The sequence below is a fragment of the Pleurodeles waltl genome, chromosome 1_2 (genome assembly GCF_031143425.1).
Source record: "Pleurodeles waltl isolate 20211129_DDA chromosome 1_2, aPleWal1.hap1.20221129, whole genome shotgun sequence".
Taxonomy (NCBI): domain Eukaryota; kingdom Metazoa; phylum Chordata; class Amphibia; order Caudata; family Salamandridae; genus Pleurodeles; species Pleurodeles waltl.
In genome coordinates, this window is record NC_090437.1 from 628,902,662 (window position 1) to 628,924,982 (window position 22,321).

At 44.1% G+C, this 22,321-nt stretch overlaps 1 protein-coding gene across 20 annotated transcripts in view; it reads right to left on the reverse strand.

Annotated features, from left to right (window-relative positions):
• Positions 1-22,321, reverse strand: part of BLTP1 (bridge-like lipid transfer protein family member 1) — a 1,779,540-nt gene that overhangs the window by 1,699,504 nt on the left and 57,715 nt on the right. For all 20 annotated transcript variants that reach the window (XM_069242474.1, XM_069242454.1, XM_069242518.1 and 17 more), the window contains 2 exons: positions 14,046-14,162; positions 9,706-9,784 (listed from right to left, as the gene is read on the reverse strand). In XM_069242474.1, the coding sequence (XP_069098575.1) occupies positions 9,706-9,784; positions 14,046-14,162 (196 nt within the window). The remainder of the gene's footprint in view (positions 1-9,705; positions 9,785-14,045; positions 14,163-22,321) is intronic.

Below are 22,321 nucleotides of genomic sequence, written 5' to 3' on the forward strand. Positions count from 1 at the left end.
TTGTGCATTTAGTACGTCTACACAGTAGTGTTTAGTAAATGTATGAGGCGTAGACTAGGTTGCAGCCTTACATATTTCGCTCATAGGAATGTTTCCTAGAAAGGCCATTGTAGCACCTTTCTTTCTGGTTGAGTGTGCCTTTGGTGTAATAGGCAATTCTCTCTTGGCTTTAAGATAACATGTTTGAATACATCTGACTATCCATCTAGCAATGCCTTGTTTAGAGATTGGATTTCCTATGTGTGGTTTTTGAAAAGCTATGAACAGTTGTTTTGTTTTCCTGATTAGCTTTGTTCTGTCAATGTAGTACATTAGTGCTCTTTTGATGTCTAATGTATGTAGTGCCCTTTCAGCCACGGAATCTGGTTGTGGGAAGAACACTGGCAATTCTACTGTTTGATTTAAATGGAATGGTGAGATTACTTTTGGTAGAAATTTTGGATTTGTTCTTAGAACTATTTTATTTTTGTGTATTTGAATAAATGGTTCTTGTATGGTAAATGCCTGTATTTCACTTACTCTTCTGAGGGATGTGATTGCAATGAGAAATGCGACTTTCCAGGTTAGATATTGCATTTCACAGGAATGCATGGGTTCGAAAGGTGGACCCATGAGTCTTGTTAAGACGATGTTAAGGTTCCATGAAGGAACTGGTGGTGTTCTTGGTGGTATAATTCTTTTTAGCCCTTCCATGAATGCTTTAATAACTGGTATTCTAAATAGAGACGATGAATGAGTAGTTTGTAGGTAAGCAGATATTGCTGCGAGGTGTATTTTTATAGATGAAAAAGCGAGATTCGCTTTTTGCAAATGTAGTAAGTATCCCACTATGTCCTTTGTAGAGGCATGCAATGGTTGGATTTGATTGGTATGGCAGTAGCAAACAAATCTTTTCCACTTAGATGCATAGCAGTGTCTAGTGGAAGCTTTTCTAGCTTGTTTTATGACCTCCATACATTCTTGTGTGAGGTCTAAGTGTCCGAATTCTAGGATTTCAGGAGCCAAATTGCCAGATTCAATGATGCTGGGTTTGGATGCCTGATCTGTTGTTTGTGTTGTGTTAACAGATCTGGTCTGTTGGGTAGTTTGACATGCGGTACTAGTGAAAGGTCTAGTAGAGTTGTATACCAAGGTTGTCTTGCCCATGTGGGTGCTATCAGTATGAGTTTGAGTTGGTTTTGACTCAACTTGTTTACTAGATATGGAAGGAGAGGGAGAGGGGGAAAAGCGTATGCAAATATCCCTGACCAACTCATCCATAGAGCATTGCCTTGTGATTCGCGGTGTGGGTACCTGGATGCGAAGTTTTGGCATTTTGCGTTTTCTTTTGTTGCGAACAAATCTAACTGGGGTGTTCCCCAAATTTGAAAGTACTTGTTCAGAACTTGGGGGTGAATTTCCCATTCGTGGACTTGTTGGTGGTCTCGCGAAAGGTTGTCTGCTAGTTGGTTTTGGATCCCTGGAATAAATTGTGCTATTAGGCGAATGTTGTTGTGAATCGCCCACTGCCATATTTTTTGTGTTAGGAGACACAATTGTGTTGAGTGTGTTCCTCCTTGTTTGTTTAAATAATACATTGTTGTCATGTTGTCTGTTTTGACAAGAATGTATTTGTGTGTTATTATGGGTTGAAAGGCTTTTAACGCTAGAAATACTGCTAACAGTTCTAGGTAATTGATATGAAATTTTGTTTGGTGTACATCCCATTGTCCTTGAATGCTGTGGTGATTGAGGTGTGCTCCCCACCCTGTCATGGAAGCATCTGTTGTTATAACGTATTGAGGCACTGGGTCCTGAAATGTCCGCCCTTTGTTTAAATTGTTGCTGTTCCACCATAGAAGCGAGAGGTATGTTTGGCGGTCTACCAACACCAGATCTTGAAGTTGACCCTGTGCCTGTGACCATTGTGATGCTAGGCACTGTTGTAAGGGTCGCATGTGTAGTCTTGCGTTTGGGACAATGGCTATGCATGATGACATCATGCCTAGAAGTTTTAGCACAAATTTTGCTTGTATCTTTTGGTTTGGAAACATAGCACTTATTACCTTGTGGAATGCTTGCACTCTTTGTGGACTTGGAGTGGCAATTCCTTTTGATGTGTTGATGGTTGCCCCTAGATATTGTTGTGTCTGACACGGTTCGAGGTGTGACTTTGTATAGTTGATGGAGAAACCCAGTTTGTGAAGGGTTTGTATGACATATGTGGTGTCGTTTGTGCACTTTTTTACTGTGTTGGTCTTGATTAGCCAATCGTCTAGGTAAGGAAACACATGTATCTGTTGTCTCCTGATATGTGCTGCTACTACTGCTAGACATTTTGTGAATACTCTTGGTGCAGTTGTTATTCCGAATGGCAACACCTTGAATTGGTAATGTATTCCTTTGAATACGAACCTTAGGTACTTTCTGTGAGAAGGGTGTATCGGTATATGAAAGTACGCATCTTTTAGGTCTAATGTGGTCATGTAATCTTGCTGTTTGAGCAGTGGAATGATGTCTTGTAGTGTGACCATGTGAAAGTGGTCCGATATGATGTAGTTATTTAGTGTCCTGAGATCTAATATTGGTCTTAATGTTTTGTCTTTTTTTGGAATTAGAAAGTACAGGGAGTAAACTCCTGTGTTTTTTTGTTGTACTGGTACTAACTCTATTGCATCCTTTTGCAGTAGTGCTTGAACTTCTAGTCCTAAAAGTTCTAAATGTTGTGGTGACATTTTGCGTGTTTTTGGAGGGATGTTTGGTGGGAATTTGTGGAATTCTATGCAATAGCCATGTTGGATTATTGCTAATACCCAATTGTCTGTTGTAATCTGCTGCCAAGATTGGTAGAATTGGCTTAGTCTTCCCCCCACTGGTGTTGAGTGAAGGGGTTGTGTGACTTGTAAGTCACTGTTTAGGTGGAGGTGTTTTTGGAGTCTGGAATCTTCCCCTACTCCTTGGGAATTGACCCCCTCTATATCCCCTGAAACCTCCCCTTTGGAATGAACCCTGATATGGTGTGGTTCTGGTTTGTTGGCTGGTGGTGTCTGTGGGTTGGCCACGAAACCCCCCTCTAAATGGAGTTTTTCAAAAAGAGCCTCTGCTCTGCGGGGAGTAGAGTGCGCCCATGGCTTTGGCCGTGTCTGTGTCCTTTTTAAGTTTTTCAATGGCTGTGTCCACTTCAGGGCCAAAAAGTTGTTTCTCGTTGAAGGGCATATTAAGGACAGCCTGCTGGATTTCAGGTTTGAAGCCTGAAGTGCGGAGCCAAGCGTGTCTCCTTATGGTGACAGCAGTGTTGACTGTTCTCGCTGCAGTATCGGCTGCGTCCATTGAAGAGCGGATTTGATTATTTGAGATCGTTTGTCCCTCTTCAACTATTTGCTGCGCCCTTTTTTGGTATTCCTGGGGAAGATGGTCTATGAGAAGTTGCATCTCATCCCAGTGTGCGCGGTCATATCGGGCCAGCAGCGCTTGAGAATTTGCGATGCGCCACTGGTTGGCTGCCTGTGATGCTACTCTTTTTCCTGCCGCATCAAATTTTCTGCTTTCTTTGTCCGGAGGTGGGGCGTCACCAGATGTATGGGAATTTGCTCTTTTGCGAGCTGCCCCTACTACTACGGAGTCAGGTGGTAACTGCGAAGTAATAAACACTGGGTCTGTGGGTGGTGGTTTGTATTTCTTATCCACCCTTGGGGTGATGGCTCTTGATTTTACGGGCTCTTCAAAAATTTGTTTTGCGTGCCGTAACATCCCTGGTAGCATTGGGAGACATTGATATTGGCTATGTGTAGCCGAGAGGGTGTTAAATAAAAAATCATCCTCTATAGGATCGGAGTGCAGTTGGACATTGTGGAATTCTGCTGCCCTAGCCACCAGTTGAGAGTATGAGGTACTGTCCTCTGGCGGTGACGGCTTTGTGGGGTATGAATCGGGATCATTGTCCGGCACTGGGGTGTCATATAGGTCCCAAGCGTCTTGATCCTGATTATCTTGACTTATGGTAGTTTGCGCTGGTGAGTGCATTTGTGGCGGTGTTTGCGCCGGCGATGCCTGTTGTGGTGGAGAGGGCGGAGGCGTGACTTTTTTAACCACTTTGGCTTGTGGTTGTGCGTCATCCTTGAGAAGTCCGATCCTTCTTTTTCTCATTATTGGGGGAAGGGTTGATATCTTCCCTGTGTCTTGCTGGATGTACAGTCTCTTTTGTGTGTAGTCTGATTCTACACTTTGGAGCTCTTGTCCAAATCTGTGCATCTGGCCACTTATTCCTTGTTCCTCTGTGTAGGATGGAGGTGTGGAACTTTTCGGCGCCGAGAGAGAATCTTTTTTCGGCTTCGGCACCGACAGAATTTTTGTGGCTTTCGGCAGTGTGTCTCGGTGCCGATGTTTTTCGGTGCCGGCATCTTGTTTTTGCCTCTCGGAGCCGCTATCTCGGCTCCGAGGTTGCTCCATGGCGGTCCCTCGACCGGAGTCGGGTGTCTTCACTATGGGCGTGCCCTTTTTCGGCGCCTTCGACGGCTCGCCGGTTTTATGGGTCGAGCCACGGCCTGTTGGCAGTGGCGTCCCCTGGGCTTTTGTCTTCTCGATGGTTTTAATTTTCGACGTCTTACTCACTGTTTGTTGCTGTTGTTCGACGTCGGAGTCTCCGGATTCTGATTCCGGAACCGAGAATGTTTCCTCTTCGTCGTCGAAACGTTGTTTTGTCGACGTGGACGCCATTTGTAGACGCCTGGCTCTTCGGTCCCGGAGTGTTTTTCTGGACCGGAAGGCTCGACAGGCCTCACAGGTATCCTCCTTGTGCTCGGGGGACAAGCACAAGTTACAGACCAAGTGCTGATCTGTATAAGGATACTTACTGTGACATTTTGGGCAGAAACGAAACGGGGTCCGTTCCATCGGCTTCGATGTCGCACGCGGTCGGGCCGACCAGGCCCCGATGGGGGATCGAAGCTACCCCAAAGTCTTCCGATGATCGGTGTCGATGTACCTAACTATCCCGATACCGAACGGAACAATACCGACGCTTTCTTCCGAGATTCTGACTAACTTTCCGAACCGAAACACGGAGCGAAAAGGAATACGTCCGAACCCGACAGCGGAAAAAAACAATCTAAGATGGAGTCGACGCCCATGCGCAATGGAGCCGAAGAGGGAGGAGTCCTTCGGTCCCGTGACCAAAAAGGACTTCTTCGAAGAAAAACAACTTGTAATACTCCGAGCTCAACACCAGGCAGCGGACTGTGAGAAACATGTGTATCTGCAGCAACATATGCCATCGAACCTACATTTTCAGTGCAGATTTAATGAGTAGTACTTGATGTTCATGTTAAAAATGATGCAACTGAGTTTCTCTCCACGATTATCACATTTACTCACTGTATTAAAACCATATTAAATAATGCTATTTGGCTTCCTTTAATCATAACAAAAGTGGGATTTTCAAAAGCCTTAATTTAGAACATTTGCATCACAAAATGCAATGTGTAGGAAGTTGTCCTGGTGCGTGGAGAGCACCTATGGTGTTACCACCTTATACTAGGTCCAGGTATCCCCTATTAGTGAGGTGTAGGCAATGTTTAGAGAGCCAGGGCTTCCTAGGGGTAGCTGTGGATGAGCAGCCAAGACTTATCTAGGAGACGTGCAAAGCTTATGCAACTACATGCGACTACAGTCACACAGCATTTACATACGTGAAAGAACCAGTGTTACACAAATAAAGTTACTTTATCATGATAACACAAATACTAAAATACTGAATAGCAATACTGTTATGTACACATTAGAAGTCAGTGATTAGCATAGAAAGCAGGAGCAATGGTAAAAACATTAGCAAATAGCGAAGGCCCCAGGGGGAGACAAAACCATATGCTAAGTAAGTGGAATGTGAAGGCAGTCCCCCACCCAAGGAAGTGGAATCAGAAGAGGAGAGCTGAAGGAACTAGAGACCCCAAAATATAAGTACCAGGGTGTCCCCCAGCAACCAGGAGAAAAGTAGTAAGTACCTGGTTTTCCCCAAAACAAACAGGAGGACTTTAGGAAAGGACTGTGCAAGACCCAGACAAGACTGGAAGGAACCAAAGGTGGATCCTGACAGAGGAGGACCTGCAAAGGAAGGGGACCAAGTCCAGCTTGCGTTGAAGTGTCCGGCGGTTGCAGGAGTTACTACCCACCCTTCTGTGGATGCAGGACCAGGTTGACGGTAGACAAAGAAAGTCAGCAGTGCATCACTGGAGCAGAAGAGGAGTTCCAGGAGTGATGCAAGTGATGTCCCACGTTGGTGGTTGTGATGCAGTCAGTCAGTGGTGCCGGAAAACCACCAACAAGCCTTGAGAAATGCAAGAGCCAGCTGAAGAGGACCAGCAAGGCCCTGGTGACTCGACCCAAGGAGAGGAGTCCGAGGTGACCCTCAGCAGCTGGGAGAGCCACAAGGAGAGTCAGCCCCCACAGGCGACCCACCGGCAGCAGGCACAGGCATCATGGTGCGGCCCACTGAGGAAAATTGGAGAGCAGTCCCACGTCGCTAGAGCAGAAGGGAGGAGACTGTGCTTTGCAGGGAAGAGTGCTGGAGGCCTGGGCTACACAGAGCCTGAAGATCCCTTGGAGGAGGAAAAAACAAGCCTTGGTAGCTGCAAGAGCTGCGATGCACAGGAGTACTGTCCTGCAAGGAAAGACAAGGGTTTACCGTCCCCCAAGTAGGACAGCTGTTAGAGAGGACCACTCCAGACTACCACCTGTGATGCAGAATCCATGCAGGTCCGGAGGAAAGGAGATTCACGCAGCCGGTCGTCATTGCAGGTGGTGCCTGCGGATGCCAGGGGGTGACTTCACTCCAAGGGAGATTCCTTCCTGCTTCTTGTGCAGGCTGAAGACTTTTCATCCTCAAAGGATGCACAGCCAGGGAAATGTTGCAGTTGGTGGAAGGAGCTGGAGAACAGTGATGCAGAGTGGAGTTGTTGCTGGAGTTGCAGATTGTCAGTTCCTGGAGGGCCCAGTTGCAGTCCTGGTGGCCAGAAGATGGAGTAAATGATGCCTAGGAGTCCTGATGGAATCTTGCATGTGGAATCAGAGGACCCACCCAAGAAGGAGATCCAAAATAGCACAGGAAGCGTTGTTGTTCACCTAGCAGGGTGACCACCTATCAGGAGGGGGCTGTGACGTCACCTGCCTGACCTGGCCACTCAGATGCTCCCAGGGGCTTCTGCCCACCTAGGATTCAAGATAGGAGAATCAAGTGGTCACCTAGAAGAGCTCTGGGCACCATCCCTGGAGCGGTGATGGACAGGGGAGTGGTTACTCCCCTTTCCATTGTCCAGTTTCGCACCAGAGCAAGGACCGGGGAAACCCGGACTTGTGCAAACCGGTTTGTGCAAGTAGGGCATCCAAATGTGCCCTTAAAAGCATACTGGTGGCTTGCGGAGGCTACCCCTCCCAAACCATGTAACACCTTTTTCCAAAGGGAGAGGGTGTTGCCACCCCCTCCCAAAGGAAATCCGTTGTCCTGCCTTTCTTTGCTTGAGCTGGTCAAGCAGCAAGAGGGCAGAAACCTGTCTGAGGGGTGGCAGCAGCAAGGGCTGCCTGGAAAACCCCAGTAGACTGGTAGGAGCATTGCTGGGGATCCTCTAAGGAGCCCCTAGAGTGCATGGAATCATACAACCAATACTGGCAACAATATTGGGGTATGATTCTGACGTGTTTGTTACCGAACATGCCCAGGTTCAGAGTTACCATTATGTAGCTGGACACAGGTACACAGATAAAATGGCTTCAAGGGTAATGGAGCTGGAGTTTGTGGGGGCACCTCTGCTCATGCAGGGGTGCCCTCACACACAGGTACTTGCACCCTGCCTTCTGGGCTAAGAGGGCCTACCATTGCGGTGACTTACAGTGACCAGGTGCAGTGACCTGTAGTGAAAGGGTGAATGCACCCTTCCACGCAGGCTGCAATGGCAGGCCTGCAGAAACATTTTGCATGGGCTCCTATGGGTGGCACAATAAGTGTCATATCATTGGCACAATAAAATCATTGCAGAGGTGCACACTACCACCTATCCGTATGTGGGACCAGTAGTGTTTAAATCTTCCAGATCCAGTCTGGCACCTGGGGATATTCTAAAGGTGAGGAATCCAGGAGTATCCAGCTCTTTTAAGTGTTATGGGGAGTATTTGCCTCTCAGCCTCTCTTTCTCAATCTCTGAGCCTCCATAACATTTTCAGGCTACAGAAGCAATAGTCGCTCACCTCCCAGTTAAGAAGCCATGACTGGCCCCGCTTCAAAGCCAGATTCTACTTAAAGAACATATGCCTTGCATACAAATGCTGGCAAGGCTTCGCTCCCACAGACATTTAAAAACAGAACCAAAATGAACAACCTACAAAACCACTCATCTGACATACCTCCCGAACTAATGGACTCCATGGTAGGAGTTTGATATGCTGCCTACCCAAAATATTCAATATCAGATGCTCTTGAATTGTTATGATGCATTTCACCGTAATGTAGGTAAAAGACTTTGTGTTGCTTTTCAGCATGCAACCGCATCAATGAAACTACAACTAGGTTATATACATCTTCACTTCATTCAGGTGCTAGAGAAATAAGAAGCAACTTTCCGTCAAGTCTGCACACATTTAGCATATCAAGCAAAGTGCAGTATGGCTAGTCAAAGCAGCAACATGTCCCCTGTATATGAGGGAACATCTACTGATGACCCAGCCTCTATATTCAGGACTTATAGGTTATCTACATACATTGACTTGATTGAAAGTAAACACAATAACAATCGGAACTCAGATTAGCAGGTTCACGGCTTTCTCATGAGAAGACAAGAAACTGAAAATAATGAAGAAGTGGAAATAACAGACCTGAGCTAGCCACTTATGAATCCTCAGGTAGAGGTGCCAAACAAAACAAGCATTTGCAATGCACTAGGGTCTCCCATTTGTCGGAGTTACAGCCGTTCACAGTTGTAAACTCCCAACCGGATTTTTCCTGCGATCGCGCTGTACAGTTCATACAAAGTGCAATTATGAACGTAACCGGCAAAAGTGCAATTACCGAAGCGCTGGACTTCTGCCCAGAGAGATCTCGCTCTGAAAACAGAGAAAAAGTAGTCCACAACCCCAGCGAGCCTCGCATGTTTTCCGTACTTGGTCGCTGCACTCGAGGAAGGCTAACAACGGAAAAGGCATGACGTACGCGTGCCTTCCACTAATCAAAAGAAGCAGATTCTAACAGGCAAGACAACTTGCCAATAAAAGACACTGATGTGACGTTGAATGGGCTCCGGGCCCTTTTCTAATACCTAAAGCATCTCGCTAGCGAAACGCATGCACGAGCACATGCGACGCAGGCTCAACCCTAAAAATGAGGTTAAATACATCAGAAACTACGAAGTTGAGCAGACCTGTGAAACCATATGAGTGAAAGATGATAGCAGATAGTTCTGTCTTGGGTTACCCATTACAGTAGTTTCGAAACAAATGTTTGTGTGCTTTCTCATATTACCTCAATCCCTCTCAAAATTGCTCAGGAGAATTAAAGTTGTGCAAGTACACTATACAAACTAAATCTTTGTCAAAACTAGCTGTTCAAAAAATTGATTCATAATATCACAAGAGCAAAACAAAGTGAAGTATGACAAACAATATTGTGCATTTAATGTGACTTAGGAAGAGGGATTTCAAAATTGTGCAATGCAGTTTTCTCAGAAAGTCTTATACTTTACTTACCTGATGGACAAATCCTCTGTGATATAATAGATTTCTCGTACCATGATTTTTCCAGAAAGAACAGAGAATGAAAATGAACCTGCAGAAAAAAGATCAATTATTTTTTTCTGATCTGCCTTTTGCACCTTTAAAAAGGAAACATTGTAGTCAAGACCAATCTTTCATGGGCTCTAAATGAGCCATGGAGATTATAGCAGCATGCATGTAACTTCCACATCCTCTGCACTGGACTATATTAAAATATGCAATGGCTTTCTTTAAAATAAGGCAAAAACCAAAAAAATAAAAATTCCCACACCACCAGTGGGGAGTTCTAAAACATATATGAATATGTTTACATATTTTTCAGGGCATAATATTAAAGATGTTGTATTGTATTATTTTGAATTGCCCATCATGGAGATGCACAATGTGCTGTTGACTGATACAAAATTGATTTATTCCGCTTCCTCTGTTTCCTGGTTGGCTATACAAGGCTATGAATATTGGATGAAGTGAATTGATTTAAAGAGTGTTTAGGGAACTAAACATTGGCAAATACAGGGAAGAGAAGCTTTGTTTAGAGCATGGCTGAAAACTTTACAAATTATATTTTTAAATGACACTGTACAGCAGACAAATTGTTTAGGTTTGGCAAAAAGTAAAGAACTAAATGCCCCCAGTATCCCCACTCCCGCAAAAAAGTACATTAAGCAACTGAAAATCAGCTTGATTGGCGGCTCCAAAATGGAACCTTTAACACATCACTTTCAAGTACTGGCGGGTGGTTATCATGGTCAGTGGACACAAATGGTTGTCATGCTAATTTCTTTTTTTTAACTACACAGGGGTTTTAGAGCGAACAGAATGGACCCTCACTATGTGTCACCAGAACATTCAGGTATTGTGACAACATACAATAAAAACAATGTTTCCTACAGCACATGTGATAGGGAACTTCAGGACCTAAACCCAAAAAAGTGCCTTATTCAAGTAGCTACTAAGCCTTTCTTGGATCACGCAGATCATCTGTTTGATTGGACGAATATAGAGAAGGGTCTTACTCAGTTACTCCAGTAAGAACAGAACTCATCAGTAAAGCGACAAATTCTTCTAACTGAGCTCATACATAAAGTTTCTGACATGACAAAGTTGAAAAAGGGTGATTTAACTTCTAATTAATTACATTCTTGAGTAAGCTCCCATTCCTATCAACAGATTATCTTTAAAAGATACAAGGAAAAGATGAAGATTTCAGGAACATTTTTCAATCTCAAACAAGTTATTATCCAGCGTTTGGAAAATATTCAAATGGAAAAAAACTATTGTAACTCAGGCCTCGAGGAAGAGCTGTGTTTGCTAACTAGGGCATTGCTAAGCAATATTTGAATGAGAAAAGATATTGACAAGATTTTATAATTTGAGGATTGCAGTAGGGGGTTCGCAAAGATGACTTGCCAAGCAATAAGCCTCAAATACCCTTGTGTTGAAGATCTGGTAGAAAATGCTTCCATGCAATCTCTGGAAAAAGCCAGAAAAAAACCCAGGATTAGCACTGGATGTGTCCTAGCCTACAGTCATACTTCTATTAAGTCATACTAAGTTAGTCAAAAAGAGGATGCTCATATTCTCCTATTTTTCTGACCTCTTTTTGTTGGCTCTAGGACTGCTTATCAGGGCTAAAGTGCATGTGCTCTCCCTTCTAAACTTGGTATGACTGGCTTATACCTAATTGGCTTATACCTATTGGCTTAGGCATGGGGTGGCAGCCTCTCCTGAAGATATGTGCAGCTGCGACTGCTGCAGGTGGTCTGTACGACAGGGCAGCTTCGCTGGAGGGGGTGTGAGGAGGGGGAAGGGCATGAGGTTAAAGTGGCAGTTTCTCCTAGCAGCCCCAAAGTATCTTGACAGTCAAGAATCAGGGAGCAGGCTGGTAGCAGGGCAACATGCAGAAATGCAATCCAGAAGAGTCTTTGTGCCACCCTGCAGACACCAGAGGCAGGGCAACAAGAGAAGAGCAGTCCGGGTGAGTCCTTGTGCCTCTGGAAGAGGTTCTGTCCCAGGTTCAAAAGTGCTCTACCAAATCAGAGGGCAAGCTACTTCCAATTATACTCAATAATGTCTTTGTTCAGAGGGGGTAACTTCAAAGGAGTCCCTTCAAGGCAGACAACACCCTTTCAACCCAGCCCTGTCTCCAGAAATCAGTAGGGGTAATCAGTCAATTGTGTGAGGGCAGGGCACAGCCTATTCACAGGTAAGATGTGAGCGAACCACCCTCTCCCCAGCCCAGGAAGACTATCAGTCTGGCAAAGTTGTTGCAAAACAGGGATGTGCTGTCGTTTTTAATCTCATGGAATATCTGTTTTCATGAGACCTGGAATGAGACAACAGTTGCGCTACAGGGTTATACCGAAAATCGAGTTTCAGCACACATAACCCTACTCCAAGGAAAACTTTGGGTTAAGAGAAGTAGAAATAAACATGGCCAAACAGTCAATCCTGTGTCTCTCCTTTAGTTCCACTACTTTCCAGACCCCTGTTACAGAAAATTGATTGGACGGTAAAGGTATTATCCCAGTACTTTTACTTAACACATAACTGAATATACATGACTCAGGTATGGCTAAAGCTACTGAAACAGTTTGTAGTGATATTAAAGTTCTAGTGTATGCACAAAAACAAGGGAGTGCTGGTGATGTTAATTTGAATCATATAATATCTATAATCTTCATCAACCTGGGTGAAGTTTTGGGGTGCTGGACCTCCATTTTCAGGGCCACAATGAGGACCACAGATGCATAATTCAAAAGGGGCTGTTCCTGTCAGCCTATTGCATTCTTTACTGCTAAGTGCCCTAAATGGTAGGTCGAACTCTGAATACCCTCTAATTTTACTAACTCTTCAAGTAGCAGAACGTGTGTACTGGACTGCACATTTTTGTCATGTCCGCTGCGCACATTTCACAGTGGCAACAAACTGAGCAATCATTTCCCTCAGATTTCCATAGTTCACTGTGATACCTCCGTAGCCAAGGGCTTGAATTTGTGTGGTGTGTTTGGGGGAGGGGTGCAATTACTCAATATAAGAGTAAGATAAATTGTTTGACACAAGCAGCCAATGATTAGCAGCTTGACAACTAAAGCATAATTCTGAATCACTGAATAATCAGAAATTAATAAACATTTCAATTCACTGGAGTAAACTTATATATTCTTTGTTTAATTATCACCAGAGGGAATGAGTTAACATACACCTAACATTTAACAGTTGTTTTTTCCATATCTGTAGAAAAAAAAAGGGGAAGCTTAGGGTCCTATACCATAAACTGAAGTACTTGTCAGAAAATACAAAGTTATAGTTGATGACAGCAAAGTTATGAAGACTTGAGGTAATCATGTCTAAGGTGGCTAACGTATGAATATACTGTGTGGAGTTAAAGACCAGATCAAAATGGGAGTGATATGAATAAAGTTGAGGAGGTGGCTTTTTGACAGATCAATGGATAAAAATTGCTGATCATAAGTCCTGTATTTATGTATATAATAATATGTATCAATTTGTTTTAATAAACAATAGTCTGGTGAGATAACGTTTTGCTGCAAAGTTGTGTTTGCTTAATATTTTTAAATCTGACTTGGTAACGTACGTGTGTGTATGTATATATATATATATATATATATATATATAAATAGTGCCTTATTTTGTGTGTATATATATATATATATATATATATATATATATATATATGTGTGTTTATGTATATATGTATGTATGTACAGACATACATACGCACACAAACACATACACAGATGCATAGTCAGATGTAAACATAATAAGGAAATATAGTGTAGATGGCAGCGCCGGTCTTACTTGTGTGCCACCTCGAACATTCATGTCAATAGATGACAATGAGTCATCAGTCACCTCCCTATAGTCTCTCCTGCTTGTCAGCTGCAGTTGGGTGGCATGGACCGGCAACATACTCTGCTTCAATCTAGAATTCAGATCTCCTTTAATATGCCTCTGACTCAGCTGTCACTCTCTTCCTAGAAGTGTAAAATATGTAACCAGGATCAGTTGTCACATTTCCAAGCCTACCTGCAGGACCTCCACTACATACCTCACCAAACCCTAAGCGCCCACGGCTTATGCGTTTCAAGGCAGGGTCTGGCTGCTTACCTCACCTCAACATTCGAAATAACGTCTGTGTAACCATATCAGACAAAAACAAATTGGTATTCTGTTTTTAGAACTGCGATGGAGAGTAAAATTGCTGTCCATGACAATGAGTGCAAACTATCAAATGCCACATTTTTACTCTGAAGTATGTTTAGATGTAATTTTAAACCACACTGACTTACCAATATGAATGTAGCCATGTTTGAACCATCTGTTGAGAACTAAAGTTAAAATGAGCCCGATGTTCCGTGAATTGTAATAAGTTAGATAAATAATCCATCCACAAGATAAGATTGTAGCTGCAGACAAACAAAATGGAAAGCAGTTAGTTAATGTTTGTCTTGTAAGGAGATTTTTTTTAAACCATCAAAAGAATGAAGATTTCTTATTTTATATTTAATCAATTTATCTAACTACTTTAACAGAAATCTTGTAAATACAAATGTAAAAATGGTGAAAACATGATTCAATAATTTTTGCAACTTTTGAAAAAAAATGAACATTCTGGGCTGAAACACATGCTATTGGTCAGTTTTGGGAAAACTTCTGATGGAGAACGCAAAGGCCCTGATTAGGAGTATGGCGGTCCTGAGACCGACGTACCCACGCGGTGGTGGTGGTCCAACTGCCAGATTATGAGGATGGCAGTCAGACTGCCACAAGACTGACACAACCACCACGATCTTCAATCCCACAGCAGCGGTGGTGGTGATGGGGAAAGCCGTGGTCAGTTGCTCACAACCTGCCGTTCCACCAAGCTTTTCATGGTGGGGACCCCACCATGAAAAGCTCAGCGGTAAGGCAGGGAATGGGCCCCAAACAGGGTTCCAGGGCAATTCTGCCCATTGGGCAGTGATGTGGCTGGGGGCAAATGCTGTGCCGCCCTGTGCCTGCACTGTAGGTGCTCACTGCTACCATGCACAACATTGGGCATGGCAACAGTGCGCCCGAGGTACATCTGGAGCTGCACTGTGGCTGCATGTGCTTCAAGAATGCCGCCGCAGTGACACTGCCGCAAACATTCCCGCCAGCCCGACAGTAGTGTCGTAATACGGCGGTGGGGAGGACGCTGGCTTGGCGGCGTCCTCCCGACCGCCATATTGTTGGACCGGCAGTGAGACCGCCAAAATCAGGATATTGGGTAAAGACAAAATATTTCAAAGCAGCCAGCACACTGAACGTCCCAGCACCCCAAAATATTTCATGACAAATACTAGAAGCAAATTCAATGGTAAGGACATACATCTTGTAGGGCTAGTAATGTTTTCAAGACCTAAGTTTCAAAATATATTAAAACAATAACTTTAATTTCTTCATATCGGAGAATACTTAAGTCATCAGGCACACTTGGGCTCTCTCCTCTGCCACCTTTAATTCAGTACTAGGTGTAAAATGTTTGTCTATATCTGAGCTTTATAATTAAGGAGAATAGTTTTAATATAATAGGTTAGAGTTGGACGTAGCAACACTGGATGGGTCTGTTATCTGGCAGGAGAAGTTCATAAAAATACTTGCGGGTCTACTTGAACAATGACCTCAGGACTGTTCAAATTCCAGAAATATACGTTATTCAATAACTATGCCACATCAGCTCGAATTGCTAAGTGGATTTAACATATGCTCTCGCCAACTTGCCGGTATAATGAACCTGTTTACCACAGTCTTGGCTCAAAGTTGACACTGTTCAAATATCTTGAAAATGCACTGTTATGATCAATAGAGAACTTACACCAGAACCTATATTCGTTTTCAGATTATGCACAATAAAAATAGCTACACATGCTGTCAATATAGCCAGAACGATGGGTAAGAACTCAATCATTTGTAGAGCGCGCTACTCACCCGCGACTGTCTCAAGGCGCTGAGTGGGGGGGGAGGAGGAGGGGGAGTTGCTACTGCTCGAACAGCCAGGTCTTGAAGCGTCTCCTGCAGGTCAGCAGGTCCCAGGTCTGACGTAGGTGGATGGGGAGGGTGTTCCAGGACTTGGTGGCGAGGTGGGAGAATGATCTGCCGCCTGCTGTGGTCCTGTGGATGCGTGGAACGGTAGCGAGGGTGTGGTTGGTTGAGCGGAGTTGTCGCTTGGGGGTGTAGAAGGTGGGTCGTTCATTGAGGTACGCTGGACCGGCGTTGTGGAGTGATTTGTGGGCGTGGGTGAGGAACTTGAAGGTGATCTTCTTGACGGGGAGCCAGTGTAGGTCTCTCAGGTGGGCTGAGATGTGGCTGCGGCGTGGGATGTCGAGGATGAGGCGTGCGGAGGCGTTCTGTATACGTTGCAGTCTTTTCTGGAGTTTGCCCATGGTTCCCGCGTAGAGCTCTGCCGTAGTCGAGTCTGCTGCGGACGAGGGCCTGGGTGACAGTCCTTCTGGTTTCAGTGGGGATCCACCTGAAGATCTTGCAGAGCGTGTTGAAGCAGGATGATGAGATGGCATTGACTTGTTGGGTCATGGAGAGCGATGAGTCCAGAATGAATCCCAGGTTGTGTGTGTGGTTGGTGAGCGTCGGTGCAGTTCCTAGAGTAGCGAGCCACCAGGAGTTGTCCCAGGTGGAAGGGGTAGAGCCGAGGATGAGGATCTCCGTCTTGTCTGCATTCAGTTTCAGACGGAACTGGAAGAATAAAAACACGTACTTCTTTTGAGCACTGTGGAGGAAGATCAATAAGGATCAGTCATCTCAGCAACCAGAAGCAATTTCATAGGAAAGCTTAGTTAACTACTGCAAGGTCTTGGCCCACTTAAAGCCACATTTTTGAAATAGCAATGAATAAATAAAAGAAGGGAAAAAGGCACAGACCGAGGGCAACATCTGTTTTTTCTCTGTCAATCAATTTCTTTATTTTCTGATATGTATGTGGTATCTTTAAATTGAATTGTATGGGTTTGAGCCAATAAAATAAATGAAAACATTAAAATCTTCTTACTAATAATAACATAAGAAGTAATTTTGAAAAATGGCATTTCCAGTGATAACTGTTTTTGCTTTTGAACTTTCAGCACACCACTTAAAGTTTACTTTTATGGAGACCAAGTTAAGTTAGGGTGATACTGTTGCTTATGCAGGAGGGTAATTGTTCTAAGAGAACAAACAAAAGCATTTATTACACAACTGCAAAATGTTTTTGTTTTTTTAAAGTTTTGATGCATTTGAATGTTACCAACCCCCTACACATAAATAAAATTAGTGTACGTGAAGCTACACAGAGAAACTGGCCAGTGTCAGAGGCTATATATGAAACATTTGTCCAAAAAAGTATGGAATTACTTTTAACCAGAGAAACAACACCATATTTTATACAATGTGTTAATGTGTCCCAGAAACGTGGAATTCATAATTTGAGTGGTAATCCTGCAAAGGTCATTAGGAACCCATCAATAAATGTGCTAAAACCTGAAGATGATTCAGTCCATGCTCATTTGTAGACTTACCCATCTTAGTGGCATGAGAAAAGTACTGCAGCTGTCTAATCTGTTCCATCTGTACTGTTAAATCACTGGTGGCAATAATAATATCACAAGGAAAATGAGCAGATATCGAATTAAATACAGCCTTGAATAATGTCTGGTTAGAAAGAAAGGATTACAGGTAAAAACCATACAACTTCTACTGCATCCAAACATGACAAACAATTGCTTTGAAAGACCCAGAGCTCTGAGTCTAGGCAATTGAAAACAAACTGTGCCTGGCATCAGTGCTATTCAGCCCTTTCTCAGCAGGGGAAACTTGGGTTAAAAATATGTAAGTGAAATACGTATTTGTTCATGGGAACTACAACAGGAATGAGTCACTTTACCCTGACAGAAAAGTGTACAATTCAGATGACGTTATGGCTAGAGTTTCACAAATTCAGTTGGTAAATTGAGGACAAAGGTGAAGGGTAATATTCCAAAAGTAGAGCTTCATGTTTGAGGCTTCTGGCTGAAAGGATGGTTTGTGGGTCAACTGGTCCAAAGCCAGGTGCAAAGCCCAAGAGATAGCAGATAGCGGAATTCCTGGTCGGTGAAATTTATGCACTAAGTTCCCTCACATCAATCAATCAGGGATTTGTAAAGCGCACTACTCACCCGTGAGGATCTCAAGGTGCTGGGGAGGGTAGGGGGGAGAAGGCGGGGGGGGGGGGGGAGGTGCTGCTACTGCCTAACAGCCAGGTCTTGAGAAGTTTCCTGAAGGTAAGGAGGTCTTTGGTCTGGCACAGGTGGATGGAAGGAGTGTTCCATGTTTTGGCGGCAAGATGCAGGAATAATCTAGCTCCGGTTGTAGTTCTGTGGACGTGTGGAAATGTTGCAAGGGCGAGGTCAGCGGAGTGGAGATGCCGGGTCGGGGTGTAGAAGGAGAGTCGTCTGTTGAGGTATTCTGGTCAGGTGTTGTGCAATGCTTTGTGAGCATGGGTGAGGAGTTTGAAGGTTATTCTCTTGTTGACTGGGAGCCAGTGCAGGTTTTTCAGGTGGTCTTTGATGTGGCAGTGGATGTCCAGGATGAGGCGTGCAGAGGCGTTCTGGATGCGCTGCAGCCTCTTCTGGAGTTTGGCCATAGTTCCTGTGTAGAGGGCATGGCCATAGTCCAGTTTGCTGCTTACGAGGGATTGGGTGACTGTTCTTCAGATTTCGGTGGGTATCCATTTGTAGATCTTTCGGAGCATGCAGAGGGAGTTGAAGCAGGAGGAGAAGATGCCGTTGACTTGCTGTGTCACGGATAGTGAGGGTTCCAAGATGAATCCGAGGTTGCGTGCGTGGTCGGTGGGAGTCGGAGTGGTTCAGAGAGTGCCAGGCAACCAGGAGTCTTCCCATGCGGAGGGGGTGGAGCCGAAGATGAGGACTTCAGTCTTGTCAGAATTGAGTTTGATGCAGGTGCTCTTCATCCATTTGGCGCTGGCCTTCAATCCTTCGTGGAGTTAGGTCTTGGCGGAGTCCTTCGTGAGGGAGAGGATCAGCTGGGGGTCGTCGTGTATGAGATGATGTTGAGGTTGTGGGATCGGGCGATGTTAGGAAGCGAGGCCATGCAGACGTTGAAGAGGGTCCGGCTGATGTACAAACCCTGGGGTACGCCGCAGATGATTTTGGTGGCCTCCGAGCAGAAAGGGGGAAGGCAGACTCTCTGGGTTCTGGCGGTGAGAAAGGAGGTGACCCAGTCCAGGGCTCTGTTGCGGATTCCAGCATTGCGGAGGAGTGAGAGTAGGGTGTGGTGGCAGGCGGTGTTGAACGCGGCCGAGAAGTCCAGGAGGATGAGGGCTGCGGTTTTGCCGCTGTCCAGTATGGTTCTAATGTCATTGATCGCGGCGATGAGGGCAGTTTCGGTGCTGTGGTTGCTGCGGAATCTGGATTGGGAAGGGTCCAGGGTGCGGTTCTCCTCTAGGAAGCGGGTTAGTGGTCTGTTGACGGCCTTCTCAATGACTTTTGCCGGGAAGGGGAGCAGAGAGATAGGCTGGAAGTTCTTGAGGTCCTTTGGGTACGCCTTGTTTTTTTTTTTTTTGAGGAGGGCGTTTATCTCAGCATGTTTCCAGCTCTCTGGGAGGGTGGCGGACTCGAAGGAGCCATTGATGATCTTCCATAGTTGGTGTGGAATGACTGAGCTCGCTTTGTTGAGGATGTGATGAGAGCAAGGGTCAACTGGAGAGCCAGAGTGGATAGTTTGATTGCTTCACTGGTACAAGCCAGGTTTTGCAGATATACACACTGGATGCCTGATTCGACAAGCTTTCTAGAAAAGAAAACGGTCTACTGACCAAATAAGTCATTTATACACTTCTACAGTACCAATAACAAAGCCCTGTCACCTTGCTTTTGTAAAATCCTCTGTAAAAGGGTTTCTGAGCAGCTGCTAGGACAAAGCTAGCTCCTCAAGAACAATATGCTCAAGCTGCATGTTAGTAGTGAGGAGTGCAGGAATCTACTACCCGTCATGAAAAGAACAACTCTCTCCAGGGAAAGGCATATGTGCCCCCATTGAAGAAAGTGAAGAAAGTGAAGACAAGACAAGGCCAAGCATTCATTTTTTTTCAGTACTCTTGGAATCCAACTTAAGTCATGTCGGGTCATCCCTCTCCAGTTGCCATGACCTCTGCTCATTTAGAGGACAACTGGCTTCCAACTTAAGTTCCTCTAAATTATCAAGGCACGGGGTGCAACTGGGCCTAGACAATGTATTGTAAGGATTCATAATGAATTTGTAACTCATAGGTGGGGAGCGAAGATGCCTGCTAAGTCTGTTTGCTCTCGGTTTACTAATCTTTGCAATGCAGTAGACCATTATGAACATGCCCTCTGTAATATTCCACTCCCACAGATCAACAGCCAGCTGGACGAATTGTGGGGCCTTAGTGCATTCTTCCTTCTGTAGGTAGAAGAGGGCCATGGTGTATTCCCTGTAGGTTACCACCAATCTTAACTGGATCTCTGGAATGATAGAAAAGCAGGTAAGGATGTGCAAGCCACATCCAACACATCTGGCCACTTTATTATTTTGAGTTAATTTATAAAAGTATTGGAGTGTCAGAACAGGCAGTAAAATGGTGCAAAATTTTCCTCATTGCACAGACCTTCATTTTGTGTTTCTACTACGCAGAGATAATCCATAACACTGTTAAGATTATAACATTCGGTGCATTTGCACTTAAGGAAAAGTGCAAGAATAAGCACATTTGATGGGTGGCAGGGACAGACTGGTGTATGGAGACAGCACACAATATATAAAGGCAGGGGATGCCCTGGCACAATGGTTCTTGACCTGTGGTCCAAGGTCCCCAGGGGCATTGCACCACCTTCAAGGGGTCTTCGACCACTCACAAAATGTATTATTGATACATTTTATTTAACTAAAAGAAGCAAAGTGTAGATTTAGAATGTTCTGTAAATGTTAAGGAATTTGAAATGGGAGACTAAAAATTAAGTTAGTATCCTCTGATCGATTTGTGGGAGCAGCCCAAGTGCATCAAAGCGAAAACAGTATGTATGATCGGTAGCCTCGATTGAATTTAGAAAAGTTCCAACCTTACATTGAATTTAGATTTCATTTTTTTGTTATTTAATTTTAAAGTAAATAAAACATTTAGGGCCTGATTCTAACTTGAGGACGGTGTTAAACCGTCCCAAAAGTGGCGGATATACCACCTACCGTATTACGAGTTCCATAGGATATAATGGACTCGTAATACGGTAGGTGGTATATCCGCCACTTTTGGGACGGTTTAACACCGTCCTCCAAAGTTAGAATCAGGCCCTTAATCTTGTACATTTGTTTAAAAATGCTTGTTTCCTTGTGTGTTTTGATTTGCTGTTCAAACCATCGAAACTGCTCAGGTAGCTGTCGCCTATTTTCAGTAATGATCCATTAGGGGTCCCCGGATTCCAATAAGGACTCAGTGGGGACCCTGGATTCCAGCAATGATTAGGTAGGGAATCCACAGAAGTCAAACGTTAAGAACATCTGCCCTACAAAATTCGGAAAAATATTGGGACATTGGAGAGGAATAAAGAAGCCTTGGAGGCTAGCCCAAGAAACAATATTGTTGGTGTAAGGTCAACTATCTACACAATACTCTGGCCCGATATGTATGGATCGAGTTGAATCACTGGATTGGAACAAAAAACGGGTGACAAAAGTTGTACTGTACCGTGATTGCATGAATGTTAGTTAACTGAAACTGCAAGAAATATATGTTTACAAAAAAAAAATATATATATATATATATATATATATATATATATATATATCTCTACACAATACTCAAGACTGACAGTACCACATTCAATGTCAGATTTTTTTTCCATGCATTGTTGTTGGCGAACTAATAAAAATAACTTTTTCAAAATTGAATGTGCGCACTTGTATTTTTAAAGAGGCCTTCCAGTGGATGATTTCACTCTAGATCTCAAAAGCCCAGCTCACACCAGAAAACAAACCTTCTTGAATGCCATTTGTTGGTGAATGTTAAAGATATGGGGCTGGGCAAAGAGAATATTTTCCATCCACTGGACAATGCTTTTACATTTTTATAGCCAAGGTTACATTTTACAATGATATTAGTCATTTCAGTTTCTATGTAGATCTTGGAGTACAGTACCCTTCTGCAACAGGCAGACAAAGCTATGCAAATGCAAGGTGGTAGTTCCTTGCGTACTAGTGACTTAGCAAGTTGCTTGAGTGACCATTATAGCACCCGTACTGTTAAACTTTGCAATTCATACCAACACAGTGTTTTAAGTTTAGAGAGTGTCTTTTTGCATAACTCTACTAATGACACCTCCGGCAAGGGAAAGAAAAGGTGTAACCAACATAGTTGCCCAACCACTCCTTCACCATAACTCTCAATGGTAAACAGAAAAAAAGATGGGTGGGCACCCCAAGGTAAACCAACATTGGCAAGTAAGGAACAAATGTGCAGACCCTGAAGAGCATACATAGATAATGTCCCCCATGAAGGTCTCACGTTAAAGAATAGTTGGATTGACTGTTTGAATTAGTATAC